The sequence below is a fragment of the Sphaerodactylus townsendi genome, linkage group LG02 (genome assembly GCF_021028975.2).
Source record: "Sphaerodactylus townsendi isolate TG3544 linkage group LG02, MPM_Stown_v2.3, whole genome shotgun sequence".
Taxonomy (NCBI): Eukaryota; Metazoa; Chordata; class Lepidosauria; order Squamata; family Sphaerodactylidae; genus Sphaerodactylus; species Sphaerodactylus townsendi.
This window is the reverse complement of record NC_059426.1, coordinates 84488482-84507875: the sequence shown is the minus strand read 5'-3', so window position 1 is coordinate 84507875 and position 19394 is coordinate 84488482. Positions and strand designations below refer to the sequence as shown.

Genomic DNA, 19394 nt, shown 5'->3' with positions numbered 1-19394 from the left:
GTCTGCACCCCAAGCAGTTGAGGGTGCCTGCTGGCCGACCCAGTGGACAATACTATGTCCAATTATCCATATCTGGGTCCGACTTTCCTGCGGCTCTTCATAAACATTAAAACAAGAGGTGAGGTTTTATGTATGTTTTGTAGACTACCAAGTGCCAACGACCCACTGCCCGGATTTGCTCAGGGGAACAGCCATCGCTCGGCTGCCCAGCCGGCCCAAGGCACGCATGCTCACTGCTCCGGAGCTCACCATGTGCCCTGCCCCCTGTCCCAATTATGTCCTAGTTTATTCTAGTGCCATTATTTATTACTGGGGAAACAAATCTTCTATGGTTGTCCATCCACCAACCCTGTACTGCTCCATGCAGTTGCCAACTCTTCTTTTTATTCTTTTTTTCTCACAATATATTTTTCACTTACAGCTCCCTCCAAGGGGGGGCAAAAGGTCTCTAGGGAGCGGCACAGCCAGTGCGTTTGCCCTCCCCAGGACACTTACCCCTGCAGAGGGGCCACATCTGCTGGTGGCTGCCTGTCCTGCAACCCCATTGGTGCAGAACCCAGAAGACCTGGCTGGACCGGGGCTACACTGGCATTTTGTATTATGGAAGGTTATTTGCAGATATTACTTTTGATATCCTTACTATTGATTTCACACTTTTTTCAGCATCTGTCATCATGGCTCATTTGAGTGCACTTTCCACCCTTGCCCATCAATGTGTACTACATATGGAGATCGCCATTACAGGACCTTTGATGGACTTTCTTTTGATTATATTGGAAACTGCAAGGTTTACCTAGTTAAGGTAAAGTTTATTTTTTTAATCAACTTTATAAATTATTTTGAACTTTAATTTGGATACATTTTCTACAACAGATATACACATCCAATGTATACGGAAACACACTTGTTTATATATCAGCCTTCTAGAGCATTATAGAACATAACTATGTATGATGGAATATTACTTAGCACATAGTCAGAAAGTTGGATCTAGGGAAAAATTCCATTTGCTCCTGAGATCTTGCTCAAGTGGAAATGCAACAAAAAGTCTATGGTAGCTACTTGCGATAAGTCACATTTACTGCATTCCTGCCTGTATTTTTGCTTGCACAGTTGCTGGCACATCAATGTATAGCATTGATGCATTCAATCTTGTGAAAGAGGAATGGCACTAACAGTGCAAACTTAAGGAGAGTTACACCAGTCAAAGCCCATACTTTTCAGTGGGCTTAAGGTGGAGTAGTTCTGCATTATAAGTCTGTTTCTACTGTCATATGACTGAATGGAAGTCAAAATATTTTCTGTAATGGACCTTAAACATTCCTAATTGTATAATGGATTGTTAGCACTTCATGCTAATACAATTACTTAAAAGCAATGTAGCTACAATTCTTAACTATTTTTGAATAATTTATCATTGCCATTCAATGTTACCTTACCTTTCAACCTATGGAAAGAAATGAAACCAGGTTTGGTATATTTACATTGCATAATAATGCTCTTTCAGAATCTTCCTATTGAAAATACTTCAGCAATGATGCAGCTAGGTAATTTCAGTATACCCAGGGACCTAGAAATTCTCATTGGGGTTTTTAACTTTTAAATTGTAAACAGTAAGGAACATCACTAACTGGTTGGGAAAGTTTACTCCATTTCAAAAATGGTTTGTCATGTGGGAGGGAGAATCATTGCTTAAGTGAAACAAACCCAATGTCCTCTTGGGCATGGCTAATTAATTGTCCAGGTTTTTTTTGGCCATATTGGAGTTACCAGCTTAGTTTGTTGTGTATTTCAGCTGATATAGTCCACTTTATGAACTCTTCTCCTTTTGAAACTTGTGCTTCCACAATAATTATACTTAAAATATACCCAATTAATAAGAAGAGCTGTAAGTTGTCCAGGGCTTGGTTAATGTGATAAAATCTGTATTTGTAATGCGCTACTAGTCCACTTATCAGACTAATATGTGTATGACATCATCTACTCTTCTGGTGCCTTCTTTAACACAATAAAAGCTTTTTAAAAAGATGAGAACTGAAGCTCTCCTGGGCATTTCTTCAGACCTTTTTTTGGTGGAGTCATGATAACCCATGTTCTTACTAGTGGGTATAAGATAGTGCAGGTGTACTTGGGCCTGACTGTGCTTGCAAATGACTCCTGAATGGCCATCATGGACATTAGTGGCTCATGCTCATTCCTGTACAAGGTGGCTTGCCCACCTTTTCCTGCCTCTAAGTGTAATCTCTCTAGGCTTGCCTATATATTTGTGAGCTTTCGCTTGATCACTTCTTAGTGGTAGTGCATAACCTAACCACCAGCTCTGCGTCTTTTCTATCTTCTAAGACAGGTAGGGGAAAGGGCAATAACATGGAAATAGTAGGCTGAACACAGTGGAAAAGATAACAGACAGTGGTCTGTGATCAGTGGTTCTTTATTAGTTGTTTACAAAGCTACCTTTTTTTCTGCAGAGTTCCTCAGTTACTAGTTTCTCAGTCATCATAGAAAATCTTAATTGCTTTAACACTGGAATAATTTGCAGAAAGTATATTTTCATCAATGTTGGAAAATCATTCATAATATTTGATGATGACACTGGAGATCCGGTAAGCTGTAGCAATGTAGCAGGAGATTACATAGATATAATGGTGCAACTGTTTGTATGTAGAATGCTGTAAAAATATGTACACTAATCCACCTGTGAATGCTGCAATACCCTTTGGAATCAGATGACAGTGTTGAACTCCAGATCACTAGCTATAACTAAATGGATTCAAATGGTAGTGTTACATAATACATTTCTTAATGCACTCCATCTGTTTCAGTCCGTATTTAGCCCAGTTATTCTGTATGAGGCTCTCCCCTCTTAAACTTCATTGGGCATCCCTCAGCTGTCCTTCCAGTTTCTGTTGGTGGGACTCCCAAGACTTTAGAATGGTAAGAGAAGGAGGTTCAGAGAAGGGAGTTCCTTTGCATGACTATTGTAGGATAACAGCTCTTCTCAGGCCCAGAGTGGTGTCCTTCTTTCCTCCTTGACCTCCTACATGAGCTCATTTTCAAGAGACTGTCTAGCCCCATCCTTCATCCCCACCTACCATTCCTAATCGTCTCAGCTACACCCGGCCTATTCCTGGGGAGTGGTGGATGGTGATTGCTCTCTTCTTCCCTTTCTTTTCTGCAAGACTCTCAGGATCCCTCCCTCCTTCAGCCACTCCTCCTATTGGGGCAGGCAGAGATAGGCCATAGGCCTTCTGGTCCCACCCCTGCTTTTCTTGAGCCTGCTCCTCCCCAGGTCTCAGTACATGAATTTCTGCTGGACCTGGGTGACACCTTCCCACCCCAGCCTCCTCCATGGCTGCTGGTGCCTACACATTGTTGAAGCTGATTTGAGGTAGCTCTGAGTCCAGCATCATTCCCAGACATTCTGGTGTCAAATGAAAGAAACCAGTGAGGGAGATGGTGGTTCTCCTGCAGATATACAGAATTCAGATTTGTACTTACTGCTACTTTGCTTTGAGTTTCTCCATTCAAGCTTCTTTTCATCTTAAAAGCCTTGTATAGTACTTCCACCTTTATGGGCACTTCTCCAGGCTCAGAGTTCTAAGATGCTATCCTCTATTTATAGAAGTTTATTTTGTGAGTTTAGGAGCCAGTAAGGTTCACTATAAAGACATGTACAGGCAAATTCCATTATTGGGACTGTAAGAAAGGGAACTGAAGATAAAATGCCCAGTATTTTAGTGCCTTTATATACATCTACATAATAGTTTCATTTGGAATATATTGTACAATTCTGGTCATTTGTTTTAGGTGGATGCAGTAGTCAGCAAAAACCATTCTGTGACCTTAAAGATGTCTGGTTGGCCTCAACCAGGTGGATGGTCATTTTTGCCCTGGCCAGTGACAAAGGGAGGGGAAACTGCGCCTGGGACATGAACTGTCCACGTGCCCTCTCCCACCCCGACATGCCCCCGACACATGGGGCGTGTGACTGCAATGGCAGTGCCCATGTGACTACAGTGGCAGTGCCAGGAGCAAGCCACCTCGGATGTCCCCATTGCAGCTTTGCCTCTGATCCTGGCCCCTACCTGGTAAATCACTCTGTCTACAAGACCAGGGCCTTCAGGACCTGATTAAATTCTGTAGGGCCTATTAGGCAGAGCTGTCCCCCCAGGCTTATGGTTGAGGCAGTTACAGTTGTACTGTTGGAAATAAAAATCTCTAGATAAATGATTGGTCTAAATCAGGGGTAGGGAACCTGCGGCTCTCCAGATGTTCAGGAACTACAATTCCCATCAGCCTCTGTCAGCATGGCCAATTGGCCATGCTGGTAGGGGCTGATGGGAATTGTAGTTCCTGAACATCTGGAGAGCCGCAGGTCCCCCCACCCCCCCCCCCCCCCACCCCCCCCCCCCCCCACCCCCCCCCCCCCCCACCCCCCCCCCCCCCCACCCCCCCCCCCCCCCACCCCCCCCCCCCCCCACCCCCCCCCCCCCCCACCCCCCCCCCCCCCCACCCCCCCCCCCCCCCACCCCCCCCCCCCCCCACCCCCCCCCCCCCCCACCCCCCCCCCCCCCCACCCCCCCCCCCCCCCACCCCCCCCCCCCCCCACCCCCCCCCCCCCCCACCCCCCCCCCCCCCCACCCCCCCCCCCCCCCACCCCCCCCCCCCCCCACCCCCCCCCCCCCCCACCCCCCCCCCCCCCCACCCCCCCCCCCCCCCACCCCCCCCCCCCCCCACCCCCCCCCCCCCCCACCCCCCCCCCCCCCCACCCCCCCCAGGCTGATGGGAATTGTAGTTCCTGAACATCTGGAGAGCCGCAGGTTCCCTACCCCTGGTCTAAATGAAGCCAAACTTTATATTTGCAAACAGAAAGGTTGGGAGGCAACATGCACACAGAAAAGCTATGCACGTGTTTCCCCAAGGGAGAAAGAACAAAAAGCAATATTTATAATGTCCCTTCTTCTGTCTTGCAACAATGGCAGATTTTGATTGGCTAATTCATAATTGGGCAAATACTAAACATTTGATTGGACTGTCTTAACAGAAAGAACTTAACAGAGACAGGTCTTGGCAAGCAGACCTGCTTTGGTCTTAAATAAACAAGAAAGACAGTACCCCGTCTGGTCTGGCAAAACAGATGTATGCTCACAGTAACTTTTCTGTTTAAGCATGACCTATGACTCCTGGCTTGCTGGCTTACAATCTGAGATTCCTCTGGCTTTAATACGGACACAATTATGTTATCTAGCTTTTAGCTTTTACAAATTAAATCAAACAGATATTAATTTGTCTTACAAAATAGAACGAGTATAATTAAGTAGAACAAACATAATCTGACAATTCCATAATAATTCCACAGTACCATCTGAATGGCCACCCTCTTCTCCCCAATGTTGTTTCTATTGGTGGGGTTATTAAATTGTGTGTTCTTATGGAATCCGATTTTATTTGTCATCTGGGTTTTACTTGTTGTTATTTATGGTTAAATGTGATCGTATTTTAAATGCCGGAAGCTGCCCTGAGCCCACAAGGGCTCTTCATTTCTGCCTGATTTTAGTTTGTTGGAACATTGTCTGCACTCAGCATTTTATGCTGAGGTTTATATCAGATAGGATATGAAATAAAATTGATGATTATTTATGCATGTTAAAAATTGGCTCAAAGCCACTTTTAGACAAATTCATTGTCTTAGATTGCACTCATCATTTACAACAAATCTTGTGAAAATCTAGAGCTGTATAATAAAATCAACATTAGCTGGACAGAACAAGGTAAGAAAATTGTGTGTTTTCCTACACATTCTGTAGCCTTAGCAAGTCTGTAAAAATGGCAAGAGATCCTATTATATATTAACTTTTTTTTTCAGAGTCCTTTGAGTTACATAGACAAACTACAACAAATACATATATGGAAAGCTGGCTTTTTTACACTTATTCATTTTCCTAATGAACACATTTCAGTAATGTGGGATCAACGAACAACTCTTCATGTACAGACAGGCCCTCAATGGCAGGTAAAAAGAAATCATTCACTCGAATTGTGTTTCATCCAGAGGTAGCTACTTTTTTTCTTCTGTGACCAATATTAATTCAGAACACCTTTATTTCTAGATACTTCCAGAGTAGAACTGGACATGAAAAACTGCATTAGTCACAAAACTGCATTAATCACAATAGATTTTATGGCAGATTCTATTCTATGGTATGAGTGGAATTTAGAATCCTTTTATAAAAAGACTAAACATCAATACCTTGGAACATTGAACAGGAATGTATTAAAGACAGTCCAATATTTTCAGTTCCAGTACCTAGTTACTATGTATTGTATGTTATAGATGTTCAGTTATAATAACTTACAAGGTTTAACATCAACATCGCAGAACATATTTCCTTTCCTGCCATCGACACAGTAATATTCCTTACTTACTAGTATAGTAAGATTGTACAGTGTTATACATCAAAGAAAGAATATTCCCTCAATGGCATCTCACATTACCTTAAAAAAAGCAATGTAACAAAAATAAAGGTATAACATCTCCAAAAATAAATACAAAGAGGGAATGCAGACAAGTGTCAAAATACTTTTTGGCAGGTCACATTCATAAAATACAAAATATAACTCATTCAAGGGCAAAAGGAAACATCCAAAATTTCTCTCAAGCTGTCAGTCATTTAGTCCACTTCTTTCATACATGATGTGTCATCATCGCCTTCAAGTGGAGGCATCTCTTCAGCTTTGCCCATTTTTGGACAAAGGAGACCTAGTCACAGTGTTACATGCTCTATTAGCCTTTACATGGGGTACCTTTGAAGATGGTGTTCAAGCGGGAGTTGATGCAGCATCAGGCAGCTAGGCTGTTAGCCAGACACACATCACGCCATCCTTAAGGAACTGCACTGGCTCCCAATTTTCTCCCAGGTCCAATTCATTGTGTAAACAGCTTGGGCCCTGTCTATCTGAAGGAGTGTCTTTGCCCAAATATACCTGTCTAGGCACTGAGTTCACAGGGAGAAACACTTCTAGTGATACCTCCCACCATTGAGGAATGGGGGCATTTGCAAGGGCTTTCCCCAAGATTGCCCCCAGGCTCTCTAATAGTCTCTCCTCAGAGGTTCACTATGCACCAGATGGAGCTACTGGAAGGACCTTGTGGCCACTGCCAAATCTTAAAGGACAGCTATGAATCCAGGAGAACCCCTGTATCTTGCATGTGATCTTTCTGGGGCAGTACAACCCCATTCAAAACCAGTTCACCCATGACTTCACCGACTCAGGAACCTGGAACTCAGAAAATCTCCATCTTGCCTGAATTTAGCCTCAGTTTGTTGGTCCTCATCCAGTCCATAATTGCTTCCAGGCAGTAGTTCAGAGTACCTCTGACTGTGATGAAATAGAGAGATATAACTGGGTGTCATATGCATATTGATGACACTTAACTCCAATTCTCCTGATGACCTGACTCAGCAGCTTCATGTAGATGTTGGACAGGACTGAGCCCTGGAAAACCCTACAAGGGAGCTCACAGGACTGCGAGCACAAGTCTCCCAACACTATCTTCTGGAACTGACCCAAAAGGTGGGAAGAGAACCATTGTAACACAGTGCCCCCCAATGCCATTTCCTGGAGGTGGTCCAGCAAAATACCATGGTCTATGGTATCAAATGCTGCTGAGAGATCAAGGATAGTATTTCACCATCTCTCTCCCAATAAAGGTTCAATATTGGGAGACTTTCAATATTACTGAGTTCCAATAAAGGTCATCCATCAGGTTAACCAAGGTCATTTCCATGCCACAACCATGTCTGAAACCAGATTGACATGGGTCCAGAACATCAGTTTCTTCTATGTAAACCTGCAGTTGAGTTGCTACCACTATCTCCAGGACCTTGCCCAAAAATGGAATGTTGGCCACCAGGCAATAGTTGCCCAACACCATAGGGTCCAATGATGGCCCCATAAAAAGGGGTGGACCACAGTCTCTTTCAGAAGCAGTGGCATTACCCCCTCTATCAAAGAAGTTTTTGCCATCTCCTAAAACCAGCCCTCACCCCAGCTAGCTTTTATCAGCCATGGTGGACAACAGTCCTTTGGCTAGTAGTAGGTTGCATCCCTGCAAACAACTTATTCACATATTTGGACCTCAAAAACTGAAAATTGATCCAGTAAAACCAGATCAGATGGTACTCTGGACACCTCCACAGGACATTATTTTATTTATTATTTATTTTTTCATATTTCTATACCACCCTATCCCGAAGGGAGTCCAATGTATATGTGGTGATTCCCTCCTCCCACCCCCCACAAATGCTTGAGGTTAGGACTTTATACAAATTCAAAAGTATGCATTTTAAATAAGAGAATTTTTAAAAAACAAATGGTATTATATTACATGTTTGCGTCTATAAATTAGGTAGCCATATTGTCATATTATAAATTAGGTAGCCATATTGTCATAACCGCCCTGAGTGTAAAGGATTCAATGGTGTTGATGGTGAAGTAACCTTGAGTGCATTCCACAGCCCGGGCGATGGGCCAGATGCATCGGCGGAGACTTTATCTTTGCGCGGGAGATGAAGACTCCGTTCCCATGGGAAGCAGGAAGGGGGGATGGGGTGAATGGTGGGCAGTAACCTGTGTTTAAGGGAAGTGTTATTCCCACCAGTGGTACCTGAGCTTTCTAAGATGTCTTAATAAATGGACTTTTACTCCCAAAAGCCTTTTATTTCTGCTTCTCCCTAGGGGGAGGGCGGTATACAAATCAAATAAATAAATAGATAATAAAATAATCTCAATTGAATAAAAAAATCTCAATTGAATAAAATAAATAATAAAATAATAAAATATCCCTGACAATATACTGTAAATAGCTAAATCAAATATATACTAGCTTACAGTTCATTTCCTTAAGATTCTCCGCTAATGAAAGAACTCTGAATTTATGTACGTAGATGGATATTTACAGGAAGTATATTGCAGGTGTGACATGCAGTTATGTTGGCAGCCTTAACTGTGGGATCTCAGAGTTTGTACTTACCTAATTGGTAAGGGAAGGTGTACTTACTGGATTGGTGAGCAAAGGTGCTTTTCTTCAGTGATTTCTGTCTATGAGGGAATTTACAAATAGGTACATAGTCATTTTTTTGCAACGGTTTTTTTCTAGTGCGTTTTTAAATAAAACATATGCCACCAGTATTGACTAATCTAGAATAAGGTAAAGTTAACATTTTCTGTTTTCTAGGGTGGTCTGGCTGGATTATGTGGGAATTTTGACTCAAAAACAGTAAATGAAATGAGGACTCCTGAAAATTTTGAGTTAACAAATGCACAAGAATTTGGAAGTAGCTGGGCAGCTGTCGAGGTAAACAATCAGAGAATGGTTATTTATCCCATTTCACTAAATAATTGTCATTTTAGATTGGTCACTTACAGTATTTGCAATATTGTGCTGACATAAGAATTAATATTTGTTTAATTTATAAATGTTCTCACTGATAAGACACTGTGACATATTTTTAAAGATAATTATTTTAGAAATGGCTTGTCATTTTCTCTTGTGTGAATTTATTTTTACATTCAAATCTTCATGTGACCCTCATGCTTTTATTTTTCTTCTTTATAAGAAAAATTATATTCTGTTTTTACTCTGTATACTCAAAACAACTTACAAGTAGAAAATTAAAAACAAATTTAAGTTAGATCAATCACAAAAACCTGAAAATAAGCTGTAAAATTGTAATCTTTGGAAAAAGATCTGATAGCAACTTATAGAAATATCGTTAAAAAAGTTTTAAAACTTTCTGGAACAGTTTTATCTTTAGATTTATACAGAATGCCTGGAAAGTCAGAGTCAAATAAATAGATTATATAGGGCATCTGCAGAAGTTTTATGGTACTTAAGTTATATATTTGCAGCAGTGAGTTGATTGAAAAATTTGCCAGTTACATACTTGAATAGACACCTGTGAATATGACTTCATTCCCATATGGTTGCAACTGCCTACACATGGCAACAATAGAGCCCAATTTCAATGGTGTGAGGACCATATTAAGATTGATAGGTTTTTGCAGGTCATAATCCATGTCTACATCCTCCTCTTGTCCAGTGTAAGTTACATTACTTGATTTTTTCAACAGTCAGAACACCACGCTTCCTATAAGAAACTTTCTCTTAGTTAATGATCTAATTTTTGGATTCAGTGTGTTGACAGCTCTGACATTCGGCATCCATGCATTTTAAATCCACTCAGAGAACCATTCGCCAAGAAAGAATGTGGGATATTGCTAAGTGAAATATTTGAGTCATGTCATGCAGTGGTAAGTAGCAATGGGAAGTAAGAATGTTTAAATTTTATCCAGATACTAGTGCACATTAGGCTTGGTAAATACCCTAAAAATTCAGTAAAATTTGGATTTGGATTTATTCGGGCATAAAATTATCTGTATGCCTGAATAAGAAAAATAACATATTCAGATATACCTGAATATTTGGGTATATCCGAAAAATTCAGGTCCGTTTGATTTTTTTAATTTTGGGGGTGTTTTTTCATGTTTTGGCCTGCAGAGGCGCATTTTAAAAGCTAGCGGCACCAAATTTTCAGAGTATGATCTGGGGACTGTCCTGATTATGCCCTCTGGGTATGGTAAAGTTTGGTTTGGGGGCAAAGTTATGGACCCCCAAAGTGGGTGCCCCATCCCCCATTGTTTTGAATGGGAGCTAACAGGAGATGGGGACTACCCATTGGAGAGTACATAACTTTGGCCCCCCTGAACCAAACTTCAACATGGGATGGAGGGTGGAACTCAAGGGGTGTGGCCCTACCCCACCCCAGCCTTAGTGCTTTTAAAAGTATGTCTTTTGAAGGCTGGCTTCTGCCCTACCCGGGCCCTGGGGAGAGCAGGAGCTGGGCTCCAGGGACAGGGGTGGTGGCACTCTGCCCTTCCAGGCTCCCTGTAGCCCAGCTTCTGCCCTCCACAGAGCCTGGGGAGAGCAGAAGCTGGCCTCCCAGCCAGGGACATACTTTTAAAAGCATGGAGGCTGGGGGTGGGGCCTCTAAGCCTCACCCCAGCTTGCATAGAGGGCAGGGGTGGGGTGGGGCCCCTGAGCTCCCCTGGCCTCAGTTCCTTTAAAAGCCAGGTTTTCCGGCTTTCAGGCCTGCACGGGAGCTGGGGCTTGGGGGGTCACCCCCCATGTCCTACCACTGAGGGGGGTTGGGGAGCACCTGGAGACAGAGTTGTTTCCAGGTGCCATTTTCCCCCCATATGCCTTTGCATATGGCAGAGTGGGAATTTGAATCCGGGACTCTCAGAACCTAGTGTCCTATATCACTAGGTTTTTAGTTGAGCAGAAGGCAGAACCCTTCATCAGGCCCATCTCAATTGAATCAACAAAGTCCATCAAGATTCAGATGTCACTCAAAACTCACTTGAGATGCACAGTTCTTTTTGCAGTCTGAGAGCATATTGAAGCAAACAATTATCTCCATTTTAACAGTGTTTCAGATAAATTTACAATGGCTCACAAGCTATACCAAATTTAAGTCTTATAGAGTAGTAAACAAAGCAAGCCAGGTTTATAATATTCCTCTAGTATTCAATAAAAACAAATTAATAAATGTTGCACATCATGTCTCTTTACCAGTATTGCCAGTATTGCAACCAATGCTAATATTCAAGGAGTGTATTTCTGTTCTTCAGGTTGATGTTACCTGGTTTTATTCCAATTGTTTGACGGACACATGTGGTTGTAACCAGGGAGGAGACTGTGAATGTTTCTGTACAAGTGTATCAGCCTATGCACATCAATGTTGTCAACAAGGAGTTACAGTAGACTGGAGATCCCCTAGATTGTGCCGTGAGTACTATCATTAAAATAGCAGCATCAGCACTTTTAATCCAAACTTTCATAAAACCTTTAATGTGGGGGGAGGGGGTGAACCCTGTTTTTGTTGCTTCTTTGCATATTAAGCAGGAACACTCAAAATTGAAAGAGTTACACTGTTTTTCAGTGCTTCTGGAGTACAGATCAAATTAGAGCATAATGCATGTCAGCTACAAGAAGATACAAAAACTATAAACAAATTAGGTGCCCATCCATCCCCCGTGGAAAAAAGTGTGCATTCCTCTCCTTAAATGTGAATAAAAGAAGCACAACACACTTTGCATCCTGTTTTGTTACTTACACAGAATGGGGAAAGGCACTCTCCTCTGACTCATTAGGGAAAGATCAACATCCGAGTCACTTTGCTTGCCAATGGCTGGAAACTGTTTGTGCATTAATTGTGATATCAGTTACTAACTATAACAGATCAACAGCTTTATTCTGTAATAGATCAACTTTGGTGTACTTCATAGATTTTGATTTTGAATGGTTTGAATGGTTATATATTATGGTCCACATTGTGGTCCACATTGGCACCAATGACATTGGGAGGTTCTGGAGGCTAAATTTAGGCTGCTAAGTAACAGGTTGAAGTCTAGGACCCCCAAGGTGGCATTCTCGGAAATGTTACCAGTTCCATGCGCAGGGTCAGCTAGGCAAGCAGAGATACAGGGTCTCAATGCATTGATGAGAAGGTGGTGTAAGGCAGAGGGTTTCAGATTTGTTAGGAACTGGGGAACCTTTTGGGACAAGGCAGGTTTGTACAAAAGGGACAGGCTACATCTTAACCAAAAAGGAACCAGGCTGCTGGCGCTCAACATTAAAAAGGTGACAGAACAGCTTTTAAACTGATCCCTGGGGGAAAGCCGACAGGCGCTGAGGTGACTTTGGTTCGGAATACAGAGAGGGAGGTTTTTCTAAATCAACCACATACAAGTGTGGAACATAGCAGTGTGCATGCGATAAGTGATAAGTGATAGTGTCTACAAAGAGCTAGAGGTCAAAGTACATAAATCCCAGGTTAGGGACAGAGACTGGTGACTGTATGCTAATAGTAGAAGCCTTCGACCTAAAATGGGGGAGCTGGAGTACAGGGTTTTGAAGGAGAACATTGATATAGTGGGCATCACAGAGACATGGTGGAATGAGGAGAATCAGTGGGATGCTGTTATCCCAAGTTACAGGCTCTACAGGAAGGATAGGACAGGGCGTATCGGGGGTGGTGTTGCCCTCTGCTCATAAAATAGACAATGCAAGGAGAGCTGATTCCCCTACAGAAGCACTGTGGATATCAATACCAGGTGTGAAGGATAGTCTAATATTAGGAATATAGTATCGTCCCCGTGACCAAAGTGCACAGCAGGATTCTGAGATGAAAAAAGAAATTAGAGAGGCCAACAAAATCAAAAACGCAGTGGTAATGGGTGATTTCAATTATTCCCACATAAACTGGAAAAAATAATGTTTAGGTCATAGTAAGGAGAGAGCATTCCTGGATATACTAAATGACTGTGGCTTAGAGCAGATGGTTGTAGAATCAACCAGGGGAGAGGTGATCCTAGGTCTAATTCTATATGGAACCCAGGACCTGGTACAGGAAGTCAGTGTTGTTGAGCCGATAGGGAACAGTGACCACAATCCTGTCAGATTCAGTATCTCTGCATGCAAGCAAGTGACAACTGCTAATGTAGTTACATTCACCTTCAGAAGGGAAAATTTCTCAAAGATGAGGGGGATAGTGCGCAGGAAGCTGAAAGGGAAAATCAAGAGAGTCAATAATAAAAGTGCAACTGGAATGTGTTCTGCAGGTACACTCAGTCCCAAAGTAAGCCACCATGGTTAACAAGGGAGGTTGAGGAAATGATCAGAAAAAAGAAGATGTCTTTTAGAAAATGGAACTCAACTGATGAAGAATACAAGAAGTGGTGGCAAAGGAGAAGCAAGTTAGCTGTAAGGGTAGGCAAAAAAGGATTATGAGGAACACATGGCTGTGAACATCAAGACCAGCAACAAACAGTTCTTCAAGTACATCAAAAGTAGGAAGTGGTAGGCCTGTTAGATGACAAAGGAACAAAAGGGTTGCTAAAGGATGACAGGGAGATTGCAGAGAAGCTGAATGAATTCTTTGCATCTGTCTTCACCCAAGAGGAGATGAGGAAAATTGTTGCACCTGAAACAAGCTTCTTAGGAGGCAAATCTGAAGAACTAGTGAAGATAGTGGTAGACAAGGAAGAAGTTCTCGCAGCCATTGATAAACCAAATGCTATCAAATTCCCTGGCCCAGATTGCATTCACCCAAGAGTTCTTAAGGAGCTCAAGCATGAAATTGCTATTCTTCTCACTTTAACCTATCCCTGAAATCTGCCTCCATCCCTGAAGACTGGAAGATGGCCAATGTCACACCAATCTTTAAGAAAGGATCTGGGGGGCACCCAGGAAATTACTGGCCAGTCAGTTTGACATCTGTTCCTGGTAAATTAATAGAATCTATCATTAAAGATAAAATTATAAAACATGTAGAAAAGCAAGACCTGCTGAGGAAGAGTCAGCATGGCTTTTGTAGAGGCAAGTCCAGCCTTACACACTTACTAGAGTTCTTTGAGGGTGTAAACAGGCATGTGGACAGGGATGAACCGGTGGACATTGCCTACTTGGATTTCCAAAAGGCTTTTGACAAAGTTCCTCACCAGAAACTATTGAGAAAACTCGGCAATCGAGGAATAAGAGGGGGAAGTCCTATGGATTAAAACTGGTTGAGAAACAGGAAGCAAAGATTGGTTGTAAATGGGAAGTTCTCACAATGGAGAGATGTAAGGAGTGGTGTCCCCCAAGGATCCATTTTGGGACCAGTGCTCTTTAACCTATTCATAAATGACCTGGAAGGAGCGGTGGCTAGCGTGGTCACCAAGTTTGAAGCTGATACCAAATGATGTAGGGTTTTGAGAACCGCAAAAGATTGCGAAAAGCTCCAAGTGGACCATTATAAATTAGGTGAGTGGGCTAAGAAATGGCAAATGCAGTTCAATGTAGCAAAATGTAAAGTGATGCACATAGGGGCAAAAATCCAAACTTCACATACACCCTATAGGGGTCAGTGCTATCAGTCACTGGGATTTGGGTATCTTAGTTGATAGATCCATGGGAATGTCAACTCAATGCATGGCAGCTGTGAAAAAGGCAAACTCTTTGCTGGGGATAATTAGGAAAGGAATTGATAATAAAACTGCAAAGATTGTCATGCCCTTATATAAGGCAGTGGTGCGACTGCACTTGGAGTACTGTGTTCAGTTCTGGTCGGCACATCTCAAAAAGGATATCGAAAAGATAGAAAAAGTGCAGAGAAGGGCAACGAGGATGATTGAGGGATTGGAGCACCTTCCTTATGAGGAGAGGCTGCAGCGTGTGGGACTATTTAGTTTGGAGAGGGGGGATATGATTGAAGTCTATAAAATTATGTATGGGGTAGAAAATGTTGACAGAGAGAAATTTTTCTCTCTTTCTCACAATACTAGAACCAGGGGGCATTCATTGAAAATGCTGGGGGGAAGAATTAGGATAATACAAGGAAACACTTCTTTACGCAACGTGTGATTGGTGTTTGGAATATGCTGCCACAGGAGGTGGTGATGGCCACTAACCTGGATAGCTTTAAAAAGTGCTTGGACAGATTTATGGAGGAGAAGTCGATGTATGGCTACCAATTTTGATCTTCCTTGATCTGAGATTGCAAATGCCTTTGCAGACCAGGTGCTTGGGAGCAGCAGCAGCAGAAGGCCATTATTTTCATATCCTGCATGTGAGCTCCCAAAGGCATCTGGTGGGCCACAGTGAGTAGAAGAGTGCTGGACTAGATGGATTCTGGTCTGATCCAGCAGGCTCTTTCTTATGATTGTTATTCAGAGAACTTCTATAGCTTCCAATTCACATTATGAATGTGAGTAACTTGCTTCAGATTGTAGTTTCTAACATAATTACGTGTTTTGAATAAAACAGCTATGTATATTCGTAGCCACTAGAGGTCACAATAGGATAATCTTCTGTATTTATTACAGCTGGCAATACATTCATATCTGATATTTTAATCAACTGTTAATTGTTTATTTTATTAAATTTGTATCCTGCTCCCCCCAACCCCAACCAGAGTCAGACTTGGAGCAGTTTATGATTTGTGATGAAACATGCTAATCCACGAACAAAACATTTTTGCTACTTTTTACCAATTTTTTTCAGTTCAAGTGAAATGTTCTTATGAGAAAATATATGTACATGTATATGAGCTAACTTATGTTTACTTTTTCTATTCTAGCTTACGATTGTGAATATGTCAATAAAGGTAAGTAGTTGATTGGTGAACTGATAATAAAACAAGTATTTACCCTCATGCCTCTTTTTAAAAAGCTGTACTTTTGGATCCAAAGTTTTGGAAACAATATGCACTTTTGCTTAAACATACTGGGATTTTTTCCTCACATGTTTCTGTTCAAGAAGCTGTAATATATATTAATCCGTATAATTATTTTGAATTGAGACACCTCAGAGCAATAGCTGCTCTTCTGCATTCTCTATCATTTTCATGGCTAACATGGCTGTTCTGCCCACAGAGTATAATTCTCCCTGCTTCCCACATTCCTGTTCCTTCAGACAAGGGGGAGATTTTGAACTGCTGCGAGAGGCAGGAAACCTGTGTTGTGTGGATTAATTTGGATCCAAGACTCTGTGTAGTAGCTCACATTTTCAAAAGAACGTACAGCAAGGATAGTGTGGATTCAATATAATAGTGGAGTGGAATAATGGATCAACATACTGGCCCTTTAAGTTCTTTTTGCTCCTGTTCTTACATATTACAATCCTCTGAACTTTGCATGATTACAAAGAACAGCACTGCAATAGAATCAGACTACACAGCTTGGCTCAAGTATACCATCACTGGTCATAATCCCCGACCAACACAAAAACTTGACTGTCTTATTCCTCTGCTGGTATTTTCCCTTTATTTACTATTTTCCCTTTATTTACTATTCATTTTCCAAACATCCTATAAACTAATGCATTTCTGTGTTTTGCTGTTATATGTAGATGCTTTTTGTTACATGTTTTCTATATTGGAGAAGGGAACTGTCAAATAACAATTATACACAGCTTTTTCTTTTCTGAAGCTCCTTGAAAGGGAGTGAATTTGCAAGCCATAACAATTTGGAGTCATTCTCAGGCAGTATTGCTGCTTTAAGAAATTGAGAAACATTGCTGTATGTTGCCTATTTCAGTTTGTGAATCTTATACAGTGAAGACACTGTTTAGTGAATGCACTAAACATTCATCTATTTATCAGCGTATTGTAGATTTCTATGCCATCAATTTTAGCAATTCAAGGAAATGAAAGAAAATTTTAAAAGCTCAATAGGCTGAGCCTGGTCTTTGGCTGGGGTAGAGTAGGATACAAATCTAACAACTCAGTGACCAAAATAATCCACTGGAATGTATGCAAGAATTACAACCTAATTACAGCTAAAAACAGGTGGGAACATTGTCCAGAGAAAGTCACAGAAAATGAGAAGGTCAAGATCTTGGAGTTTTGAATCCAAACGGACAAAGTGCTGCCACATAACACACCAGGCATCACAATGATCGAGGACAAGAAAGTGACCCTCATCAACATATCAATACCTGGTGACAGTAGAGTCATTGAAAAAAAGCATGAAAAGGCAACTAAATACCATGAATTAAAAATCGAGATTCAGCAACTGTGCCACAAACCAGCGGAGGTCGTTCCAATGGTTATTGACACCCTGGGCACCTCTCATGGTGGGAACATTGTCCAGAAAAAATCACCGAAAATGATAAGGTCAAGATCTTGTGGGACTTTGAAATCCAAATGGACAAAGTGTTGGCACATAATACACATAATATCACAGTGATCAAGGACAAGAAAGTGGCCATCATTGATATAGCAATACCTTGTGACAGCAGAGTTGATGAAAAAGAACATGAGAAGGTCACTAAATACTACAATTTAAAAATGGAGATTCAGCGACTATGGCAAAAACCATCTGAGATCATCCCAATGGTAATTGGCACCCTGGGCACCATTCTGAAAACACTAGGGTGGCACTTGAAACATCTTTCAATTGACAAAATCAATTTCTGTCAGATTCAGAAGGCAGCTCTGCTAGGATCTGCACAAATACTATGCCGATACATTACAACTTCCTAGGCCTCTGAGTGAGGCTCGAACTGTAATCCAAGACCAACAACCAGCTAAAGAACTGGTAGTTATGATATTAAACAAAATTAAATAACAACAACAACAAATAGTTCTCCATGTCTTTTAGAATGCTTACAATTTTCCTGAGGTTATTTAAGAAATAATTTAGAATAAATATCTACCATCACACTGCTAAGAATAGGGAATGGGAACCAATTGTCCATTATTCTTCACCCTTCTCAGCAGACTGGTAAGGAGAATGATAGCATAGATAGTATTGGACATTATTTAGCTGTTTGGTAAGTTTCGGCCGGGTGCTTAATACAAACCATGATAAATGCCAGGCAAGCCTAAAGGGTAAGCACATACCACAGGTGAGTTGCACCACTTAACACACCATGTCTCTGAGCCAAAATATGTTACAGAGGAGATCAGCCCAACTTGTGGTCCCCAACCACATTTGATGAGAATATCTAGGTGTTTGAAAATTACTATAAGGACCACAGGAATCTGTTTCAGCACTTTAAAAGTTGCAAGGAGGAGGAATAAGATTGCTTGTCGTTGCACTGCAGGCACAACCAGGATCAGAACCATACAACAATATTTAAACTTCTAAATTTTCCTCTAAAATGGTATTGGCAGCCACAAGTTGGATCCAAGTCTGTTGTAAGATGTAGTTTGGCTCTCCAATCACTACCTGTCTCACCCTGATGCAGGGCACAGAAAATAGGATTCATGAGGAAGTTCTTAGATTTATGTTGAGGCATTTTTTTCACTCCTTCCATTATTTTATTTTAAGGGGAATAATTTCTCCCTTATCCAAATACCTTGCAGTGGCCATTAAGAGCTTGCACTGATATGCTGATCTCTGCTTCAGCTGAGTTTCTGCACAGCTTTTCTTTTCTCTCTGTTTTGAATAGAATAGAATAGAATAGAATAGAATAGAATAGAATAGAATCTTTATTGGCCAAGTGTGATTGGACACACAAGGAATTTGTCTCCGGTGCATATGCTCTCAGTGTACATAAAAGAAAAATACATTTGTCAAGAATCATAAGGTACAGCACTTAATGATTGTCATATAGGTCTAGTAAGCAATCAGGAAACAATCAGTAGTAATGAAAACATAAAATGTAAAATCATAAAATAAAATAAAATAAAATAAAATGTCAGCACAGGCTATAGTCATACAGTCATAAGTGGGAGGAGATGGGTAATAGGAATGATGAAAAAAGTAGTGCAGTAATTATATAATAAGTATATAATAAATAGTTTAACATTATCGAGGGAATTATTTGTTTAACAGAGTGATGG

At 41.4% G+C, this 19394-nt stretch overlaps 1 protein-coding gene across 1 annotated transcript in view; it reads left to right on the top strand.

The window, feature by feature from the left end:
* Window positions 1–19394, top strand: part of OTOG (otogelin) — a 153010-nt gene that overhangs the window by 66592 nt on the left and 67024 nt on the right. The window contains exons 25-31 of the mRNA XM_048486410.1: window positions 664–802; window positions 2469–2603; window positions 5867–6013; window positions 9239–9358; window positions 10198–10314; window positions 11695–11851; window positions 16185–16211. Coding sequence (XP_048342367.1) covers window positions 664–802; window positions 2469–2603; window positions 5867–6013; window positions 9239–9358; window positions 10198–10314; window positions 11695–11851; window positions 16185–16211 — 842 coding nt within the window. The remainder of the gene's footprint in view (window positions 1–663; window positions 803–2468; window positions 2604–5866; window positions 6014–9238; window positions 9359–10197; window positions 10315–11694; window positions 11852–16184; window positions 16212–19394) is intronic.